The sequence below is a fragment of the Malus sylvestris genome, chromosome 15, assembly GCF_916048215.2.
Source record: "Malus sylvestris chromosome 15, drMalSylv7.2, whole genome shotgun sequence".
Taxonomy (NCBI): Eukaryota; Viridiplantae; Streptophyta; class Magnoliopsida; order Rosales; family Rosaceae; genus Malus; species Malus sylvestris.
In genome coordinates, this window is record NC_062274.1 from 10,754,198 (window position 1) to 10,771,323 (window position 17,126).

The window sequence follows — 17,126 nt, forward strand, 5'->3', positions numbered from 1 at the left end:
AAAAAGAATCATCCAAGGATCCGGATTCCCATAAATAAAATGAATTAAAAAAGCAATTACGTGTAATTTTGTCACAGGTAATTGCTCTTGAATAATGACACGATAATAACAGAAAATGAAGCAAACTGTAGCTTTGCCGCGTTTTATACGTCCAAAAAAGAAAAAGAAAAATATAAAAAAAAAGGAAGTATCCAAACCGGCTTTTCCGCGGCAGTTTGTGGAACTGGAAACCGGGGGCATAAAATTACACCCATTTATCTCTCTCTCTCTCTTGAATGCGTGCGTGGCGCCCCACTCGGATCTCTCTCTCTCTCTCTCTCTCTCGCTCTCTCGTTGGAGAACTCATTTCCTCCTCTCACCGCGTCGATTGGAATCGAGAGCTTAACCCCCTCTCTCAGAGCCCCCACATTGAAGCTCTCGATCCCGATTCCCGACCCCACCACCGCCACCAGCATTACCAGTAACAAGTTGATCCCCAACAAAAATAAGAAGGAGATGACAGAGATGATCGTGTATCTGTAAATGTAATTGTACAACAGCTGCTGCTGCATGCGCATACTTCTTCCATTGAATATATTCAAATGGAGAACATCGCGGCGCAGCTGAAGCGGGGGATATCACGGCAGTTCTCGACGGGGTCGCTGCGCCGGAACCTCAGTCGCCAGTTCTCCCGCCAATCCTCGCTCGACCCCAGGAGGAACAACTTGCGCTTCAGCTTCGGCAGGCAGTCCTCCCTCGACCCCATCCGCCGCAGCCCTTCCCACGACGATGACGACGACGTTGATCTCTCCGTCCCCGAGAATCTCGACTCCACCATGAACCTCCTTTTCCTCGCCTGCCGCGGCGACGTCCACGGCGTCGAGGACCTCCTCAATCAAGGCGTCGACGTCAACAGCATCGATTTGGACGGCCGTACGGCGCTCCATATCGCTGCCTGCGAGGGCCACGTCGAGGTTGCTAGGCTGTTGCTCTCCCGCAAGGCCAATATCGATGCTCGGGATCGCTGGGGCAGCACGGTACTGCTTCCTTATTACGCTCTTTGTTATCTGTCTTACGGCGATGAATCAATCTAATTATCCTTTCCATTAATTCTCTGTGTGTTGATGTGTTTGTTTAAATTAATCAAATTTTAATTAGATTATTATGATTGTAAATCGAATTAAGAAGAAAAACATATGCTTACAAGTTCGTAATTTGTGATATTATAATGTGGGAGATTGAATATTACAAATGTGTTCAATGTGGACAGGCAGCTGTAGATGCTAAGTATTACGGGAACACGGAAGTTTACAATATTCTGAAATCCCGTGGAGCCAAAGTTCCGGTATGTATATAGTCCGATCAGCTTCTTTCTTTCTCTCGGATTGAAAAATTTAGCCTGTCTGCAGATGGAGATTAATACATTTGTCGTGTTCTCTTTGTTTTTATTTTCTAGAAAATCAGGAAGACACCAATGACTGTTGCGAATCCTCGAGAAGTTCCAGAGTATGAGCTCAATCCGTTAGAGCTTCACGTTCGAAAGAGTGATGGTATCACAAAGGTTGTCCCTTTTCTCCTTTTCTCCACCATTTGTAGATTCTGCTCTGCTTTTCACTGTTCATATATGCTCCAGTCTAGTAGTGGTAGTAGTAGTTATGACATGCCTCAAGTCTTCGGGTGAATTGAAAGCGGTTTCTTTGTACTCGGGAAAATTGGAAGTCTGAGTCCCTTATTATTGAACTCCTATCAGGATGTGCGTAATGTTGCAGATCGGCAAGACAATTAATGTGTGCTTTCTTGTCTAGACAGATTGCTGATATATTTCTCCCTTTGTTCTCAACAGGGATCGTATCAAGTGGCTAAATGGAATGGTACGAAGGTTTCTGTAAAGATACTTGACAAGGATTGCTATACAGACCCTGAAAGCATGTATGTACTCTCATCCCCTGAAAACCGTTTAGGTGATGTTGTACTACCACTTATTTCTAAAGTAGTACAACATATGTAATCTTCTTGTTGTTTGAAATTGAATTGCTCCTTAGTTATTTGCAGAGCCATTAGTTCAGTGTGGGATGGCACATTTTTATGTTATAGACTTATATGGTTTTATGATGCATTCTTTCTTCATATTTCCTTAAATCCGACAGTAATGCTTTCAAACATGAGCTGGAGTTGTTAGAGAAGGTTCGGCATCCTAATGTCGTTCAATTTGTTGGTGCCGTTACCCAAAATATACCGATGATGATTGTTTCAGAGTATCATTCGAAAGTAAGCTCTCTCTCTGCATATATATTGAATGTGTGTGCGTGCGTGCACTCATATACACTCAAATATCTTAACCATGACTTGGCAATGCTTTGATGGTGATATTTCAGGGTGACTTGGGGAGCTATCTTCAAAAGAAAGGGCGCTTATCTCCATCAAAAGCCCTAAGATTTGCTCTTGACATTGCAAGGCATGTATTTGTTTTTCTGCCAATTATTCTTTTAAAAACTTCCCCATTCAAATAGAAATTCAGCATACACAAAAAAAAAAAAAGTTTTATGTTCAGATGACAAGCACATAAATCGTATCATATGGTTTATATATCTATGAGTACCTCAAGCATGTTCTTCCTTCTAACTGTCTAGCTAGGTTCAGCCAATTCACATTTATGACATTTTTCTTTTCTTATGCTTGTTACCAGGGGCGTGAATTATCTTCATGAATGTAAACCAGACCCAGTAATCCACTGTGATTTAAAGCCAAAGTAAGACAACCAAATGCATAAGTTGATGTAATAGGTGTAATAACTGCCTATTAATTTTTTGATGGTTCTGGTTGGGATGTACCGTTATTTAATATTTGAAATTTTGGTAAGGTGCCAGAAATATTTTGCTCGATAATGGAGGTCAACTGAAAGTAGCTGGATTTGGCTTGTTAAGATTGTCAAAAATCTCACCTGACAAAGCAAAACTAGCACAGCCTTGGGCTGACACTGACCTTTCAAGTAAGTTCTTGTACCACTGAATCACTTTCTTGCCTTGAATTCATCTCTCATTATCTGCACTCTATGATAAAATTATTCGGTCTTTACAAGTAGAAATATATTCATAATTAAAAATTTTGGATTCTGATTGTTGCTTAACTTTCGCTCTTTGAGAAGGAAATTTTCTCTTCGACTCTATAGGAGCGCAAGTTCTTAATTTCTGGGAAAATCTAGATTATAGGAAGAATCATTTTCGAATCATTTAATTAGACAAAAGCTGATCAATCTACACAACTACTACATGCGATTAGTGTATACAGGATGTGCATGTTGCTCTCAAAACATTGTATATTTCTGTTTTTTGCAAAAAGAAGACTAGATCTACTCATCTGAAACTCGTCATCAGGACTTGAATTATAATTTGTCCTCTTTCATTCTAGGTTTATATGTGGCACCTGAGATCTACAAAGATGAAATTTTCACCAAAAGTGTGGATGCGTACTCTTTCGGTCTTATATTATATGAGGTAACTTTCATTTTTACTGTCTTCATTGTGTTATCAAGTATAATTCATTGTCAGTTCAGCACTTCTAAATTAGTTTACTTTCCTGGGGTTTCTAGAATGTACTTTGCTTTCTCAAGCTTACACAGTACACATAAAAACTTTGCTGTGACCGTAGCACTCTTGCAGACATTGACTTTTGAATTCTTATTTTAAAACACCAATGGTTTGGGGGAATTTTGTGGATGGTTTTCTCTTTTCATCTTGTGTGGAAAACAATTACATTGTTGCTTATTATTTGGAAATAAATAATAACTTGTCTTTGTGTGGCTTTGTTTTCTCATAGATGGTTGAGGGATTACAACCATTCCATCCCAAGCCTATGGAAGAGGCTGCGAAACTGATGTGTTTGGAAGGAAAAAGACCGCAGCTGAGGACCAAATCAAAGGGTTATCCCCCTGTAGTAAAAGAGTAAGTTTGATTTCAATACAAGTCACCGCATGGTCTGCTAATTAACATGCAATAACTTTTTCTCGTCGTATCTGAAAGGGGAATTGTAATGCTTAATTGATGATGCTAAAATGATATGCATGCAGGTTGATTGAGGAATGTTGGAATCCAGAACCTGTTATGAGGCCCATCTTCTCGGAGATTATTATACGGTTGGACAAGATAGTTTCGAATTGCTCAAAGCAGGGCTGGTGGAAGGACACGTTTAAGCTTCCTTGGTACGTCTATCTTCTGTGTATCTTCTAAAGGTTCATAGTATTTTCTCTCGCACACGGACAAGTTGTAGATTTCATTTTCTTACTGCACTGTAACGCATTATATGATTTGATGATATGCAGGAAATAAGAGGAGGCGGTCTCAGTTCCATTGGAAAATGAATAGAGAAAAGGACTTGGGCGTAGACTAGGTGCTTGGGGCTCGACGTTGCAATGTAATTAAGAATCAAGAGGGGGGGGGCTTTGGTTTAGACTAAGAAATCGAGTCAGCCTACGTAAAAAGTTGGATTACTATCCCATAATCTTTGTTTGCCAAGGAGCTGGAACAGTTCCTTTCTAGTATGTATCAGATTCCTGTGCGAAAAAGAAATTTTCTTTTCCTGTAGATGATTTGTTTTACTTACGCGCGCACGCACATAATAACGTACTCCCAAATTATAATCTCATTGCATCCGAATCCCTTCGATTTGCTGATGAATCACTGCATTTTGCAGCGAAAAGAAACGATCTATAAACTGATGTTATTGTACGACCTGTAAAGTGTATAGAAGAAGAAGAAGCCTTTCTGAAGTTGCTTTTCCTTTGGGTGAAGATGGAGCCCATAACGTAGACAAATTAACCACACGTGTCTGTAAATTTGTATTGTAAACCAATCATCTCAGATTAATTATCTTCATAAGTAATCGTTTGCTTATGCAATTATTCGGTCTTAATCACCGTTTTATCCGAATTAATCGAGCATTTTCCTAGAAGATTCATCGGTTAAAAAGCCATCCACTTTTTTAACAACTGTTTGCATATAATTTAAATGTAATGTGAAAGGTGGGTTCCTTCACGTTGAAGCGGAAGACTAATCCAATATCTTGCTTGTATCCTTACTACATTATCTCTAACTACTACGACTAATACACCTTATCACTAACTTCAGAAGAAAAGGCTGAAACTTTCAGAAACTATTCGTGTTAACAAGGGCACCCGAAAAGGAACACAAAAGAAACCGACTAATTAACTGTGAGAGGGAGGCTTGCGGCACAAGCAAGCACCAATATGATTATGTTGGAAGGAAGGAATAGGAGTTTTCAAGTGTGAAAGGAAGAAAAAAATGGTTAATTGAGAAATGAGAAGGGGTTGTTTTTATTTTGCTCCTAATTTGGTAGAGGGGGAGAGAAAGGATGTGACAAAGACTCGTCAACAAGAGTCATATATATTTTCGTAGCATGATTGCAAAGCAAACCCACCATTTAAACCCTATAAGTTCTTCCCACCTTCTTCCCCATTCATTCCATCCTTCCAATGGGGTGGCTTCACTCCCTCGGCTCCCCGTTGAAGAAGCTCTGGGATCGTCTGCACTCGAGCCACAGAAAGCGTACGCAATTCCTCGTTTCTCCTTCTGCAATCTAATTCTATCTAACCTCTTTCCTCTTAATCTCCGGCTCTCAGTTTGATTCTTTACAAAATGCAGGAAAGGGGATATATATATTGTACAAGGACGTGAGGTCTTGTCCGTGCGAAGATGTGCATGTTCTGTGGTCCATCCTGGTTGACTCGCAGTCGCAACCTGCAGCTGCTGCATTGCCATCTACATGATTATTATTTAAGAGGATAGTTTTATCTTCTTGTACATGATCAATTTCACTGCGTTATACTATATATAGTGTACATACGTACGTTGATAATCCTATAAGCCTTTTTATGGCTTTCTTGCTATCTTTAACCTGACCAGCTTTAAATTGTGTCATGCCACTTTCTCAATTTAATTAAAAACTTTTGTTCGACTTCCTCTGATTGTGTTTGGCACCCTCGATGATCTGACCATTGCGTCTTTACTTCTTGATTTTTTTTTAATTTATTCAATTTAATTTTTGGGAAAGAAGATAAAAGTTTAGCAAAAAGGAAACGATGGTGTGGAATTTTTTATTTTTTTTAAGAATAAAGGAGAAAATTGGAACATACATTTAGAATTTTACTAGGCGGAATAACATATTTTGAGACGGAAATAACAATTACAAAGAATAGCTTCTAGGGCAAAAAGAACAAGCAAAATCATAACCGAGCTGAACGAGACTTACTACTAGGCAACGGATGTTGACGAACGATCGTGCTAGCCTCTAGGAGAGGAATGCCCCACAGAAGCCAGGGCATCCGCAACAAAATTAGTTTCACGAAAAAAGTTATTTAAAATTTTAATTGGTGTTTTTAATTTAATAAAAGAAAATCGGTGGGCTTTGGGTTGAGATTAATATTTTGGAGAGAGCGGCCCAACATGTCTTCAACTCTAGTAAGTAGAAACCCTAAAACCCTACCCCTCCTTCCCTGGCGAAAAAGCTCACAACGCACGCGCACACAGGAGGGAAAGAAGAGCGGAGGCGCAGAAATTGAAATTTGAAACACACGGTGGAGAAAGACAGCCATGGCGGATAGCAAGGCGGTGACGATCCGAACGAGGAAGTTCATGACCAATCGTCTCCTCTCCAGAAAGCAGTTCGTGAGTCTTCTACCAACTATTCTCCTGGTTGGTCAACTAGAAAAAAACGTAGGAGAAACCAAGAAAAATATCCAACCAAACAATCCCATATCATAAACTGAATCTCGAGTTCAACTGTGCTGCCGAAGTGGAATCGTAAATCTAGCTGTAAAAAGCATTGCCCAGAAAAGCAACGTATTTCTACGTTTTAACTTTGAGTTTGTAAATCCTTTGCTTCGTGCAGGTTATCGATGTTCTGCATCCAGGAAGACCGAATGTTTCCAAGGTTTGTTTTCCGTTCTTTAATTTTCTAATGTTAGTGTTAACATTTTCCTCCTGAAAATTCTAGTACTGTTGAGCTACATGTTATTTTGTAAGACTTGGCGCAGAATCGAGGGCAGCTCATACAGCCACCCCACTTAGTAGGGGTAAGGCTTGGTTGTTGTAAAGAAATGTTTTGAATCTTAGACAATGGTTTGGAGGTTTGGGTTGCACTATATCGACGATGTTTAGTTGTTCGTGTTGTTAATCTCACCTTTTCTCTAGTTGTGGCTTTATTTTTTCTCTGGGCGGATTGTTTGTTCTGTCGGCTGAAAAGAATTTCTGTTTCATGGCGTAATGTAGGCGGAGTTGAAGGAGAAACTGGCAAGATTGTATGAAGTGAGGGATCCAAATGCCATCTTTGTTTTCAAGTTCCGCACCCATTTTGGAGGAGGGAAATCCACTGGTTTTGGTTTGATTTATGATTCTGTTGAGAATGCAAAGAAGTACGAGCCCAAGTACAGGCTGATCAGGGTAACTTTACCTTCTTTTTCTCACGCACATCGCATGTAAATCGCAGTTCCTTATGCTTCGACATAAGTTTATTTCTCGTCATTCAAAATGTGCACTCATTGCATTTTTTTTAATCGTTTGAGTTTGATGAAGGGGCCCTTTCAGGCTATTATAAACTGCAGACAAAAGGGTTATAAAGGAGGTGAATCTGTTTTAACTTATGTTGATTAGTTTTTTTCGATCCTCTAATCTATCACCTTTCACGGGAAGACCTTATAGAATTTGAAGAGTCTGATTTGTCAATGCTTCTGCGTCTGGTATATAATGGTTTTGAATGCTATAGAAGTAGGCTTTGCAATCCTTCCCAAGTTAACAGTCATTTGTTATGTGTCAAATTGCGATGCTATGATTTTGGTCAATAGTATCTTTTACTTGTTGCGTGTGTTTTTGGTTTGGCTGGAAATGCTCGTATCCTTGGGGGTTTGTCTCTTGAATCCTTTATAACTACACACGCCGAGAGTCTATCTTTAGCACTCTCTCTCAGTCGCTCAACCATGGCTACTTTTGCAGAATGGATTGGATACAAAGGTGGAGAAGTCAAGGAAACAACTCAAGGAAAGGAAGAACAGAGCCAAGAAGATCCGCGGAGTAAAGAAGGTAAAAAAAAAGAGTCTTGTTCTGTTTTCAGTGCCCCAACTCTTTTGTGGTACCGTTTTTGTGATTCACCTAATATTGCGTTGTTTTGCGCAGACTAAGGCTGGTGATGCTGCCAAGGGCGGGAAGAAGAAATGAGCTTGTACACATTCTGAGGCTGCATGTGTTCGTCGCAGCATGTTTCTGCATCAACCTCTGTGTCTCTTGGTCCCTGTAAAAGTTCTGACGATTGAGTTGAGGCTTATGTTGTGATTTTACAGCGTTTAATCCTCAGATTTTTATTATTTTTTTGTTTTTCCGCCCTTATATTGATCGTGCTTTTAGACTTTTAATCATGAAAATTAATCGGAGACCATTTGCCTTAATTCAAGACAAGAAACTACGCAGAATATCGTCGCAAATTTGCAAATTCGTTGATTGTAGTTTGTGTCTACGGATGTGTTGCAAGTTGCAACCAAAGAATGCTCCATGATATTTATTTTCCTTATGCCTTGTTTATTGCCAAAGATCTATCAATTTGACTGAGAATTCAGCATGTATAAACGAATCTTTGACCATATCCCTTCACAGGCTTCACAAGTATTCCCTTCCTTTTTTTTCTTTTTTTTTTTGAGGTATTTGTCTATTTTCATTGAACTTTTAAGAAGCTATCAATTTCTTACTTTGATTTATCTAATGGGCCTCTTGAATTTTTATAAAAGTTCAAGCGGTAATCAGCTAAATTAAAAGTTAGAGGAAAATGGGCCAATGGCAATAGTATAGGGTGTTATTAGCTAAAATTAAACTTTTGAGAAAAAAATTGACAGTTCTTTACAAATTCAAGAAAAATCAACCAATACCTTTATTTTTATTCAATTGCAAAAATGTTATTCTAACACAAAAACTATACGATTAGCCCTGCTAAAGTTACTTATCTTTCATGTGACATTATTTATTATCTAACTAGCATATATCTACACACTGAATAGTTTCACTTCTTTTTATCTTTTAGTTGACAAAATTTTATTTGTTAATTATTAGTTTAGATAATAAATTTATACTGAAACAAATTATAAAGTTTCTAAAACAAATAAAAACTTCATCCGTGCAGTGTGCACCACAAACTCTCTAATTTTGTTACTTTAACAGCGTGATTTTCTTGGATAAAAAGTCAGTATTTTTCTTATTTTCCGGGATTTGCTTAAAAGGATAATTTGGGTTGGAACGGTCAATTTTGTTGCTCTAAAAATTTACTTATTAATTGATAATATATAAACCCTAAACCCTGAAGTAATTTACTTTCGAAGAGAAGGGTTTCAGGTTTTTAATTTCGATCGAGAGGGTTTTAGAAACCCCGAAACGACATTGTTTCACCTGTGTGCTGCAGTTGATTATGCGTGAGATCTGAAATTCAGTGCAGAAGTTGAGAAATGGCTTCCACAGCGATCTTCAGGAGGAAGAGAATCGTCACCGACTATGTAACGGCGTCGTCCCGCGCCAGCCCTGGATTCCGGTGGCTCGGGCATTCCCATGGCGATCAGAATCTGGAGTCCAGGGGCTTCAGCAGTATCGTCACGCTTAAGAGCAGCAGCAACAACGACGGCGATGATAAAGTTTCCGTGGCAAAAGACGAATTCCGGCGATTGGGGTATGTCTATATCTCGCCAATGGGGATACATCAGCGGTGGATGTCGCAGGCGATTCGAAATGCGTCCACTGCTGCAGCGGCGGCGCCCGCCAAGCCTCCTGAGGCTGGGAGTCCCAGTGATGACGAGGACAACCAGCGTTTGGCTGCCAAAAAAAGAAAGGAGGCGTCTCCGGAGGACTGCGATCAAGCTGTCCAGGGGTTGAGCACTGCGAAAGCCGCCAAGGCCAAGAAATTGCAAGAGTCTCTCAAGGAAAAGGCTGTCAAACCCATGTTGCAGAAAGTTTGGGCCACCATCCTGGGAATTGGCCCTGCTTTGAGAGCTGTGGCTTCCATGAGCAGGTTAGAATATATAGCTTAAAATCTTTCATCTTTTTCCGATATTCTATCTTAAACTAATCTAAATTGCGATATTCTACTTTAAACTAATCTAAATTGCGGAGGAGTTTGAAGTGGGCAGCATACCGGAAGCATATCCACTCTAGAAAGTGTGGCTACGCCCACGTCAGCCCATTTGTTGGCTCTTTTAATCAACAAGATTTCTTCTTTTAATCCAAGATTATTTCATCTTCACAAATGCTGGTTTTCATGGTTGTTTGATTATGCAGGGAAGACTGGGCCAAGAAACTTGTTCACTGGAAAAAGGAATTTATATCCACATTGCAGCATTATTGGTTGGGTATTAAGCTTCTGGGTGCTGATGTAAGGATTTGTTCGAGATTGCTGCTAAAGCTTGCTGGCGGCAAGACTCTCTCTAGAAGGGAGAGACAACAGCTCACCCGCACAACAGCTGATATCTTTAGGCTAGTTCCGTTGTCGGTTTTCATCATCGTTCCTTTCATGGAATTTTTGCTGCCAGTTTTCCTCAAATTGTTCCCCAACATGCTGCCATCAACTTTTCAAGACAAATTGAAGGAAGAGGTACGGACTGTATATTCGTAATCGATTTAGCTTGGACTCTGAATGACACCTACTTTTGTTCTAGAGTTTGCTTAAATGCGTGCCTGCATGATCCACGTCATGTCTCTGCATGTCCATTCTCCTACCAACTTATGTTTTCAATTCATGTACACATAGTTTGTTTCGTATTGTAGTATTTTTCTAATACTAACTTAGGTATTCACATATGCTTAGGGGCTTTGCTTTTTCCCCTTATGTTGTAGTATGTTCGATTTCAACTTTCTTATCAATTTGTAGGAAGCATTGAAAAGGAGGCTAAAGGCAAGAATCGAATATGCTAAGTTCCTCCAAGACACGGCCAAAGAAATGGCAAAGGAAGTTCAAAACTCAAGGAGTGGAGAAATTAAGCAAACAGCAGAAGATCTAGATGAATTTTTAAACAAAGTGAGGATTTCGGTTCCTATGGTAAACTTTCCATGTTTGTTTCTCCAATATTTCTTGTATGCAAACCTGTCAATTTCTATGTGTAGGTTAGAACGGGTGGACGTGTTTCTAACGAGGAGATTTTGGGGTTTGCCAAGTTGTTTAATGATGAACTTACCCTTGATAACATCAGCAGGTTATCATTTATCATGAATGCTCAAGGTTTTAGTGTTTGAATGTGATGGGATGCATGTCGGTGAAGTTAATAACTCTATTTTCCGTGGCATGCAGGCCTCGGTTAGTCAGTATGTGCAAATATATGAACATTAGCCCTTATGGAACAGATGCATATTTGCGATATATGCTCCGGAAAAGACTCCAGCGGTGAGATGCATATCTTTGCATATTAGATGTACATTTTTTTTGTTGTAGCCTTTTTTTAGAAACAAGAATAGTAAAGTTAATCTTAAATTAGAGCTATTTATTAGGCTCCTCATGCTGTGCTCTGCCCAATTAGGTCTTGGTTCAAGCTTGGTCATCTTTCTTTGATATATTTTTTCTTAGTTCATCAATGAAACCTTTAGTAAATCACTAGGGACATACTCTTTTTTTCAAGAAGAGCATATACTATCTTGTTAAAGAATTTGATCGAAGAATTTCTTACTGTGAACATAAAGAACTACTTGAAAATGCTGTTATCCCTAATTGGTATTTGAATTAGCTACATATAAACTTAAACATGAAGTAAATAGACGAACATGCAAGAGTTTTTCAACCTATATTCTGAAAAAGGAACTGACAAATTGAGTTTTGTTTTAATGTTTATCAACATTTTTTTTTTGTCAGGATTAAGGCTGATGATAAGTTAATTCAAGAAGAAGGTGTGGAATCCCTTACAGAAGATGAGCTGCGGGAGGAATGCAGGGAGCGCGGAATGCTTGGTTTGCGTTCTGTGGAAGATATGCGCCAGCAGGTATACCATGCTTAGACCAGATACTCCTTTCTTCGATTGCAGATTAGGTGGTTGAAACTTCCAATACCTTTTTTTGGCAACTTTGAGTCTGAATATACTTTTCAGTTTCATAAGTGGTTAATGGAGCTTGGTGATTTATGATATATCAAAACTGATCTCTGTCCTCATTTATTCATTAATGTCATCATGTAGCTTCATGATTGGTTGGATTTGTCTCTCAATCACTCCATGCCATCTTCGCTTTTGATCCTTTCCAGGTATTCTTAGGCTCCATAATGCACACCTAACTCTTTGGGTTTGTTTAATTCCTTATTATTGCTTTTACATTCAGAAGCCCTACAGTTCATGTATATCTTGATACTGGAGCCAGTTTAACTTAGTTCTTGTTTGATGTGCATAATGCAGAGCCTTCATTGTGTCTGGAAGGTTGATGCCAGCTGACGCCGTTCGAGCTACACTGTCTTCTTTGCCAGATGAAGTGGTGGATACTGTTGGTGTTACATCGTTGCCCTCGGAAGACTCTGTATCTGAAAGGAGGAGGAAATTGGAGTTCCTTGAGATGCAGGAAGAAAAGATCAAGGTTGAAATTGTTTGTTTTCCATTTTGACGGTCTTATAGATAGCTTTTAGCGTTTTAGTAACCAGAACTAAATGTGTGTCTGTATTTTTATAGCCAGTTTTGAAGCATTTAGTTTGGGGTTGTCTGAATTTGGAACCCAGAAAAAGGATGAGTAATCAAAAAGAAAAACACAAATTATAGTGCCGAAGAAAAACTCCTGAAATAAAATGTTATGACTATCATCTGACTTAGATAACCTTCGTTGAAGAATTAATTTTGATGTAACCGTTCACTTCTGTCTCTGTGTGGTTGATCCTTATTTGTACTGAGTGGCTTTCTGAATTATTATGTGACAGGAGGAGGAACAGAGAGAGGAAGAAGAGCTAGCCAGAATGAAAGAATCTAAAGCCAAAGAAGAGGATAAGGCATTGAAGGAGATGACTATTCCAACAGCCAAAGAAGCACAAGAACAAGCCAGGGCAAGGACACTAGAAAAGCAAGAGAAGCTCTGTGAAATAAGTCGTGCATTGGCTGTTTTGGCTTCCGCATCTGTAAGGACTGGACTGAATAACTCTCAATATTTTTATTGTGGAGTGTACTCTCTTCTTTTTCCTCTACCAAAATTTCAAGCGTAATCATCCACGCTGTAAGCTTAACAGTTTCTTAATATTTTGTTTGTTGAATAATATTTCAGTCTGTGAGTAGAGAACGTGAAGAGTTCCTGAGGCTTGTCAATAAGGAGGTAATTTAAAACCTTTAATTGCTCTTAATTTATATTGGATATTTTTTAAGATGAAAGCATTTATCTTTGGTATGCCTGGTAGTCTTCCCTTGCTCAATATATGCAGCAGAAACATTGGGAGGGATAACTGCTTGCAGTTAATTAGAAGGACCATGCATCATAAATATTGCCTCCAGTTCTGAGTCATTTCTATGCTTGCTTTTTATATGGAAGAACTTGGATGATGTTGATGTTCTTTATGCTTTTGTCCCTTTTTGTTTGAAGACTGTGCAGATTGACATTTGTTAATACTTTCAAAGGTAAAAGACTGTTTACTACCTTCATGTTTTGTGGTTTTCAACATTTAGTACATCAAGTTTTTTTCGTCTCAGATTCATACCTAAAGTGTAAATTTTGGGACAGTCTCATACATCCATTAGTCAAACTGTTAAATCTGTCGTTAATTATGACGTGGCGCCATGATTGGGTGCCACGTGTCATCCACATTTTTTTTTTTTTTCTTCTTTCTTCTTCTTCCTTCTTCTTCCTTCTTCTGCAACTTTTTTTTTCTTCCTCCTTCTCCTTCTTCCTTCCTCCTTCTTCCTTCCCCTTCTTCTCCTTCTTCCTTCTCCGTCTCCTTCTTCTTCTTCCTCCGAATCTGGGGAATTTTTTTTTTCTTTGTTTTTTCTTTTTTCTTCTTTCTTCTTCTTCCTCCTTCCTCTTTCTTCTTCTTCTTCCTCCTTCCTCTTTCTTCTTCTTCTTCCTCCTCCGACTGCAACTTCTTTTTTTTTCTTTTTTTCTTTTTTTCCTTCCTCCTTCTCCTTCTTCCTTCCTCCTTCTTCCTTCCCCTTCTTCTCCTTCTTCCTCAAAAAAAAAAAAAAAACCTTCATCTTCCCCAAATTTGAGGAAGAAGAAGGAGAAGAAGTGGAAGGAAGGAGGAAGAAAAAAAAAAAAAAAAAAAAGGGTTGTAGTCGGAGGAAGAAGAAGAAGAAGAAGAAGAAGAAAGAAGGAGGAAAAAGGAGGAAGAAGAAGAAAAAAGAAGAAAAAAAAAATAAATAAATATATAAAAAACTTCCCCAGATTCGGAGGAAGAAGAAGGAGAAGGAGGAAGAAAAAAAAATGCAGAAGAAAGAAGAAAAGAAAAGAAAAAAAAACATGGATGACACGCACAATTAACGGCAAATTTAACAGTTTGACTAACGGATGTATGAGACTGTCCCAAAATTTACACTTTAGGTATGAATCTGAGACGAAAAAAACTTGATGTACTAAATGTTGAAAACCACAAAACATGAGGGTAGTAAACAGTCTTTTACCCTACTTTTAATGGCATTTAATTACGAGCTTTCTTATGCATGCACTAAGTCAGAAGGATGCTTTGCTTAAGATGATTTCTTTGATCTTTCCAGATTGAACTTTACAATAGCGTGGTGGATAAAGAGGGTACAGATGGTGAAAAGGATGCCTTAAAGGCATACAAAGCTGCTCGAGATGAAAGTGACAGTACTGCTGAGGCGGAAGGTGATAGTGGGATTTCATCAGCGCTCATAGACAAGGTTAGAAATTCAATTCCAACTTCTCTCTTATAACATGTTTATCATTGTTCACTTAATGGATTTTTTTTTTCTTTTGTGTATTTCAGGTTGATTCGATGCTTCACAATCTTGAAAAGGAAATTGATGATGTAGATGCTCAAATTGGTGATCGCTGGCGATTACTTGACAGGTGAATTGTCATTTGTCGTTCATGTCTTCCCACTCTTCAACCTCGATGGATGGTGTTGTCATTTGTTTCTTCTTGCAGTTAATCGTTTCGATATGTGTTCAGGGATTTTGATGGGAAAGTAACTCCTGAGGAGGTTGCAGCTGCTGCGAACTACTTGAAGAATACTTTAGGCAAGGAGGGTGTCCAAGAACTCATAGGCAACCTTTCAAAAGATAAAGGTTGGTTCTTCTGCTAGACTTATCTCATCTGTTCTCCTGAATATAGGCTTGTCTCATGCATTCTCACGAATGCATCTCCGATTAATTAATGTCGTTCTCGTCTCCAAATGCATTGATATGATTCATGATTTTGATGATTGATGATTCTTGTCGTGTTGTGTTGTGTTGTCGCAGATGGGAAAATTCTTGTGGAAGACATTGTGAGATTGGGAGGTCGGTCTGAAGATGCAAACTCAGCAGAAGACGAGAGAGTTTAGAGTAGATGGTAGCATGGCATGCATATCCCAGCTCTCACTTTTGTCATGAGAGGTTGATGATGTGTGAACCCGTTAGCTTATATCCTGTCCTATCCAATCCTATCGTATCCTATAGGTTTCGTTTTCCGTACATACAGAAGTGCTTTTTAATCTTCTTCTACCGGTCCGTTTGAGAGAGAGAGAGAGAGAGAGAGCTTACTGCTGTCAAATATCTTTTGTACTTACCATGAGAAATATAAAAATGCATTCTTGAAAGTTCAAAGATCTTGGTTGAATTTCGGGAATCACTTCTTATTTGCTTGGAGTAGGAACCTACAAGATATTCGTTTTGATGGAAAAGTGACAATATATTGATGATGAAGAGGATTACGAAAAGAATCAAAGTTGATGTGTTGTAAAACATTAGGTGAGCCAGACTACAAATGAGGCCGGTCTACAACGAATCATGCATGTTACTAAAAAAAACACATAAGATCTCGATCAAAATTTTAATACTAGAGTTCTTTTATTACCAAGTACTGGAATCCTAATGTACGTAGTTATATATGCTATGTAATTACTTAGGAGATGATCATTGTTTTCCATGACCTGCCCAATACACAGTTATTTTGTCTTGTTTGTTTTGCGTGTGCGGAGCCCACCTTGCTTTCCTTGCGTCCAAGTTCGCCTTGTTCTACGTGCGCGGAGTCCGTTTAGTTTTGCGTGTGTCAAACCTGCCTAACACCCACTATTTTGTTAAAATTCAAAATTTTTTATTTTGCAAAATATTTTCCTTGAGCGTTTGGAAAACTTTATATGGCATTTGGAAGCGGATTTACAATTTATTGAGTAACAAATATATATTTAGTATAATATTTAAGCTGAAAATTAAAAAAATAAGTGAAAGACATATTAGTGACGCCCAAAACATTAATTGTTTAAAAGGGGTTCAACCCTCAAGGATATCAACGGAAAATTTTACCTTAATTTTCAAAACTTTAGGATGGGGTTCTATGCCCTCAAGAATCTTAACGGAAAGTCTTCACGGTGTGGTTAAAGTGAAAATAAATAGATAAATGATTTTAGTACGACTGAGCTAGGATCGGTAGTGTGGTACCGATCTTTCCCTATTTCAATTTATTTGTCTATTTTCTACATTTTTGTTTTTTCCTTTGAGTTTGTTCTTTTCCTATGTTACTTTATTTGAGTAACCACTATTAAATTCAAATGTCTTTAAGTTTAGGTTTTAAATTGTTGATTACAAGTGTTTAAATATGAATTATAATAAATTGTGCATGGAAATATATATTTTGAAGAATATGAATATGATAGTTTGTTGTTATGGTAAGAGAAATAAAAGAAACATTAGCAAGAAATAAAAAATAAAAAATTTGAAAAGGGAGGATCGTTATGACGCTAGCGATTGTTAAATGTCGCTACCTCGATAGTGACGGTAAGTGTGGACATTCAGTAACAAAGTATTAATCGTATCATTTTTTATCTTATTTATTTATTTACCAATTGACTGACACTCAGTGTACAGGTTCGGGATCCATTTATATGAGAGACTTCATCATTTCATGAATTCAATATGTCAACAACCAAACACTTACATCCTACGTACGTACTTCATATTATTTTCAATTTGCCAACAACCAAAAATGAAGGTTATTGCACACGAG

The 17,126-nt window shown here is 38.4% G+C and overlaps 3 protein-coding genes across 6 annotated transcripts; all 3 read left to right on the forward strand.

Annotated features, from left to right (window-relative positions):
• The first annotated feature begins 263 nt into the window (after nt 1–263).
• LOC126602311 (integrin-linked protein kinase 1-like) lies at nt 264–4,559 on the forward strand. 3 transcript variants are annotated; one of them, XM_050269142.1, is made up of 13 exons: nt 264–821; nt 867–1,016; nt 1,250–1,324; nt 1,436–1,540; nt 1,823–1,908; nt 2,127–2,247; nt 2,355–2,434; nt 2,666–2,728; nt 2,847–2,968; nt 3,388–3,473; nt 3,796–3,920; nt 4,046–4,177; nt 4,298–4,559. In XM_050269142.1, exons 1-13 carry the CDS (start codon nt 582–584, stop codon nt 4,302–4,304), a joined length of 1,392 nt encoding a protein of 463 aa, XP_050125099.1. In that variant the 5' UTR covers nt 264–581; the 3' UTR covers nt 4,305–4,559. The 3 variants fall into 3 exon arrangements, with proteins under 3 accessions (XP_050125099.1, XP_050125100.1, XP_050125098.1); XM_050269143.1 differs by having other exon boundaries at nt 264–917; XM_050269141.1 differs by having other exon boundaries at nt 265–1,016.
• A 1,779-nt stretch (nt 4,560–6,338) lies between these two features.
• LOC126602323 (40S ribosomal protein S24-1-like) lies at nt 6,339–8,445 on the forward strand. Of its 2 annotated transcripts, XM_050269159.1 has the most exons (6): nt 6,339–6,659; nt 6,883–6,924; nt 7,263–7,433; nt 7,566–7,614; nt 7,983–8,069; nt 8,163–8,445. In XM_050269159.1, exons 1-6 carry the CDS (start codon nt 6,585–6,587, stop codon nt 8,165–8,167), a joined length of 429 nt encoding a protein of 142 aa, XP_050125116.1. In that variant the 5' UTR covers nt 6,339–6,584; the 3' UTR covers nt 8,168–8,445. The 2 variants fall into 2 exon arrangements, with proteins under 2 accessions (XP_050125116.1, XP_050125117.1); XM_050269160.1 differs by lacking the exon at nt 7,566–7,614 and having other exon boundaries at nt 6,438–6,659.
• Nucleotides 8,446–9,242: 797 nt separating this feature from the next.
• Nucleotides 9,243–15,727, forward strand: LOC126602307 (uncharacterized). Its single transcript, XM_050269136.1, has 14 exons — nt 9,243–10,032; nt 10,299–10,611; nt 10,888–11,034; nt 11,121–11,209; nt 11,305–11,397; nt 11,860–11,986; nt 12,179–12,243; nt 12,392–12,566; nt 12,901–13,095; nt 13,239–13,286; nt 14,675–14,821; nt 14,908–14,990; nt 15,093–15,208; nt 15,383–15,727. The coding sequence occupies exons 1-14, from the start codon at nt 9,476–9,478 to the stop codon at nt 15,463–15,465; spliced, it is 2,238 nt and encodes a 745-aa protein (XP_050125093.1). The 5' UTR covers nt 9,243–9,475; the 3' UTR covers nt 15,466–15,727.
• The last annotated feature ends 1,399 nt before the right edge of the window (nt 15,728–17,126 follow it).

Excerpts from the sequence above, each read along its gene's own strand:
- LOC126602311 (XM_050269141.1), top strand. The coding sequence starts at position 582 with ATGGAGAACATCGCGGCGCAGCTGAAGCGGGGGATATCACGGCAGTTC. Across the intron at positions 2,248-2,354 it reads TTTCAGAGTATCATTCGAAA|GGTGACTTGGGGAGCTATCT; the intron begins GTAAGCTCTCTC and ends GTGATATTTCAG. Across the intron at positions 3,474-3,795 it reads TCGGTCTTATATTATATGAG|ATGGTTGAGGGATTACAACC; the intron begins GTAACTTTCATT and ends GTTTTCTCATAG.
- LOC126602323 (XM_050269159.1), top strand. The coding sequence starts at position 6,585 with ATGGCGGATAGCAAGGCGGTGACGATCCGAACGAGGAAGTTCATGACC. Across the intron at positions 6,660-6,882 it reads TCCTCTCCAGAAAGCAGTTC|GTTATCGATGTTCTGCATCC; the intron begins GTGAGTCTTCTA and ends TGCTTCGTGCAG. Across the intron at positions 7,434-7,565 it reads CCAAGTACAGGCTGATCAGG|GGGCCCTTTCAGGCTATTAT; the intron begins GTAACTTTACCT and ends AGTTTGATGAAG.
- LOC126602307 (XM_050269136.1), top strand. The coding sequence starts at position 9,476 with ATGGCTTCCACAGCGATCTTCAGGAGGAAGAGAATCGTCACCGACTAT. Across the intron at positions 10,033-10,298 it reads GCTGTGGCTTCCATGAGCAG|GGAAGACTGGGCCAAGAAAC; the intron begins GTTAGAATATAT and ends TTGATTATGCAG. Across the intron at positions 11,035-11,120 it reads TAGATGAATTTTTAAACAAA|GTTAGAACGGGTGGACGTGT; the intron begins GTGAGGATTTCG and ends TTCTATGTGTAG.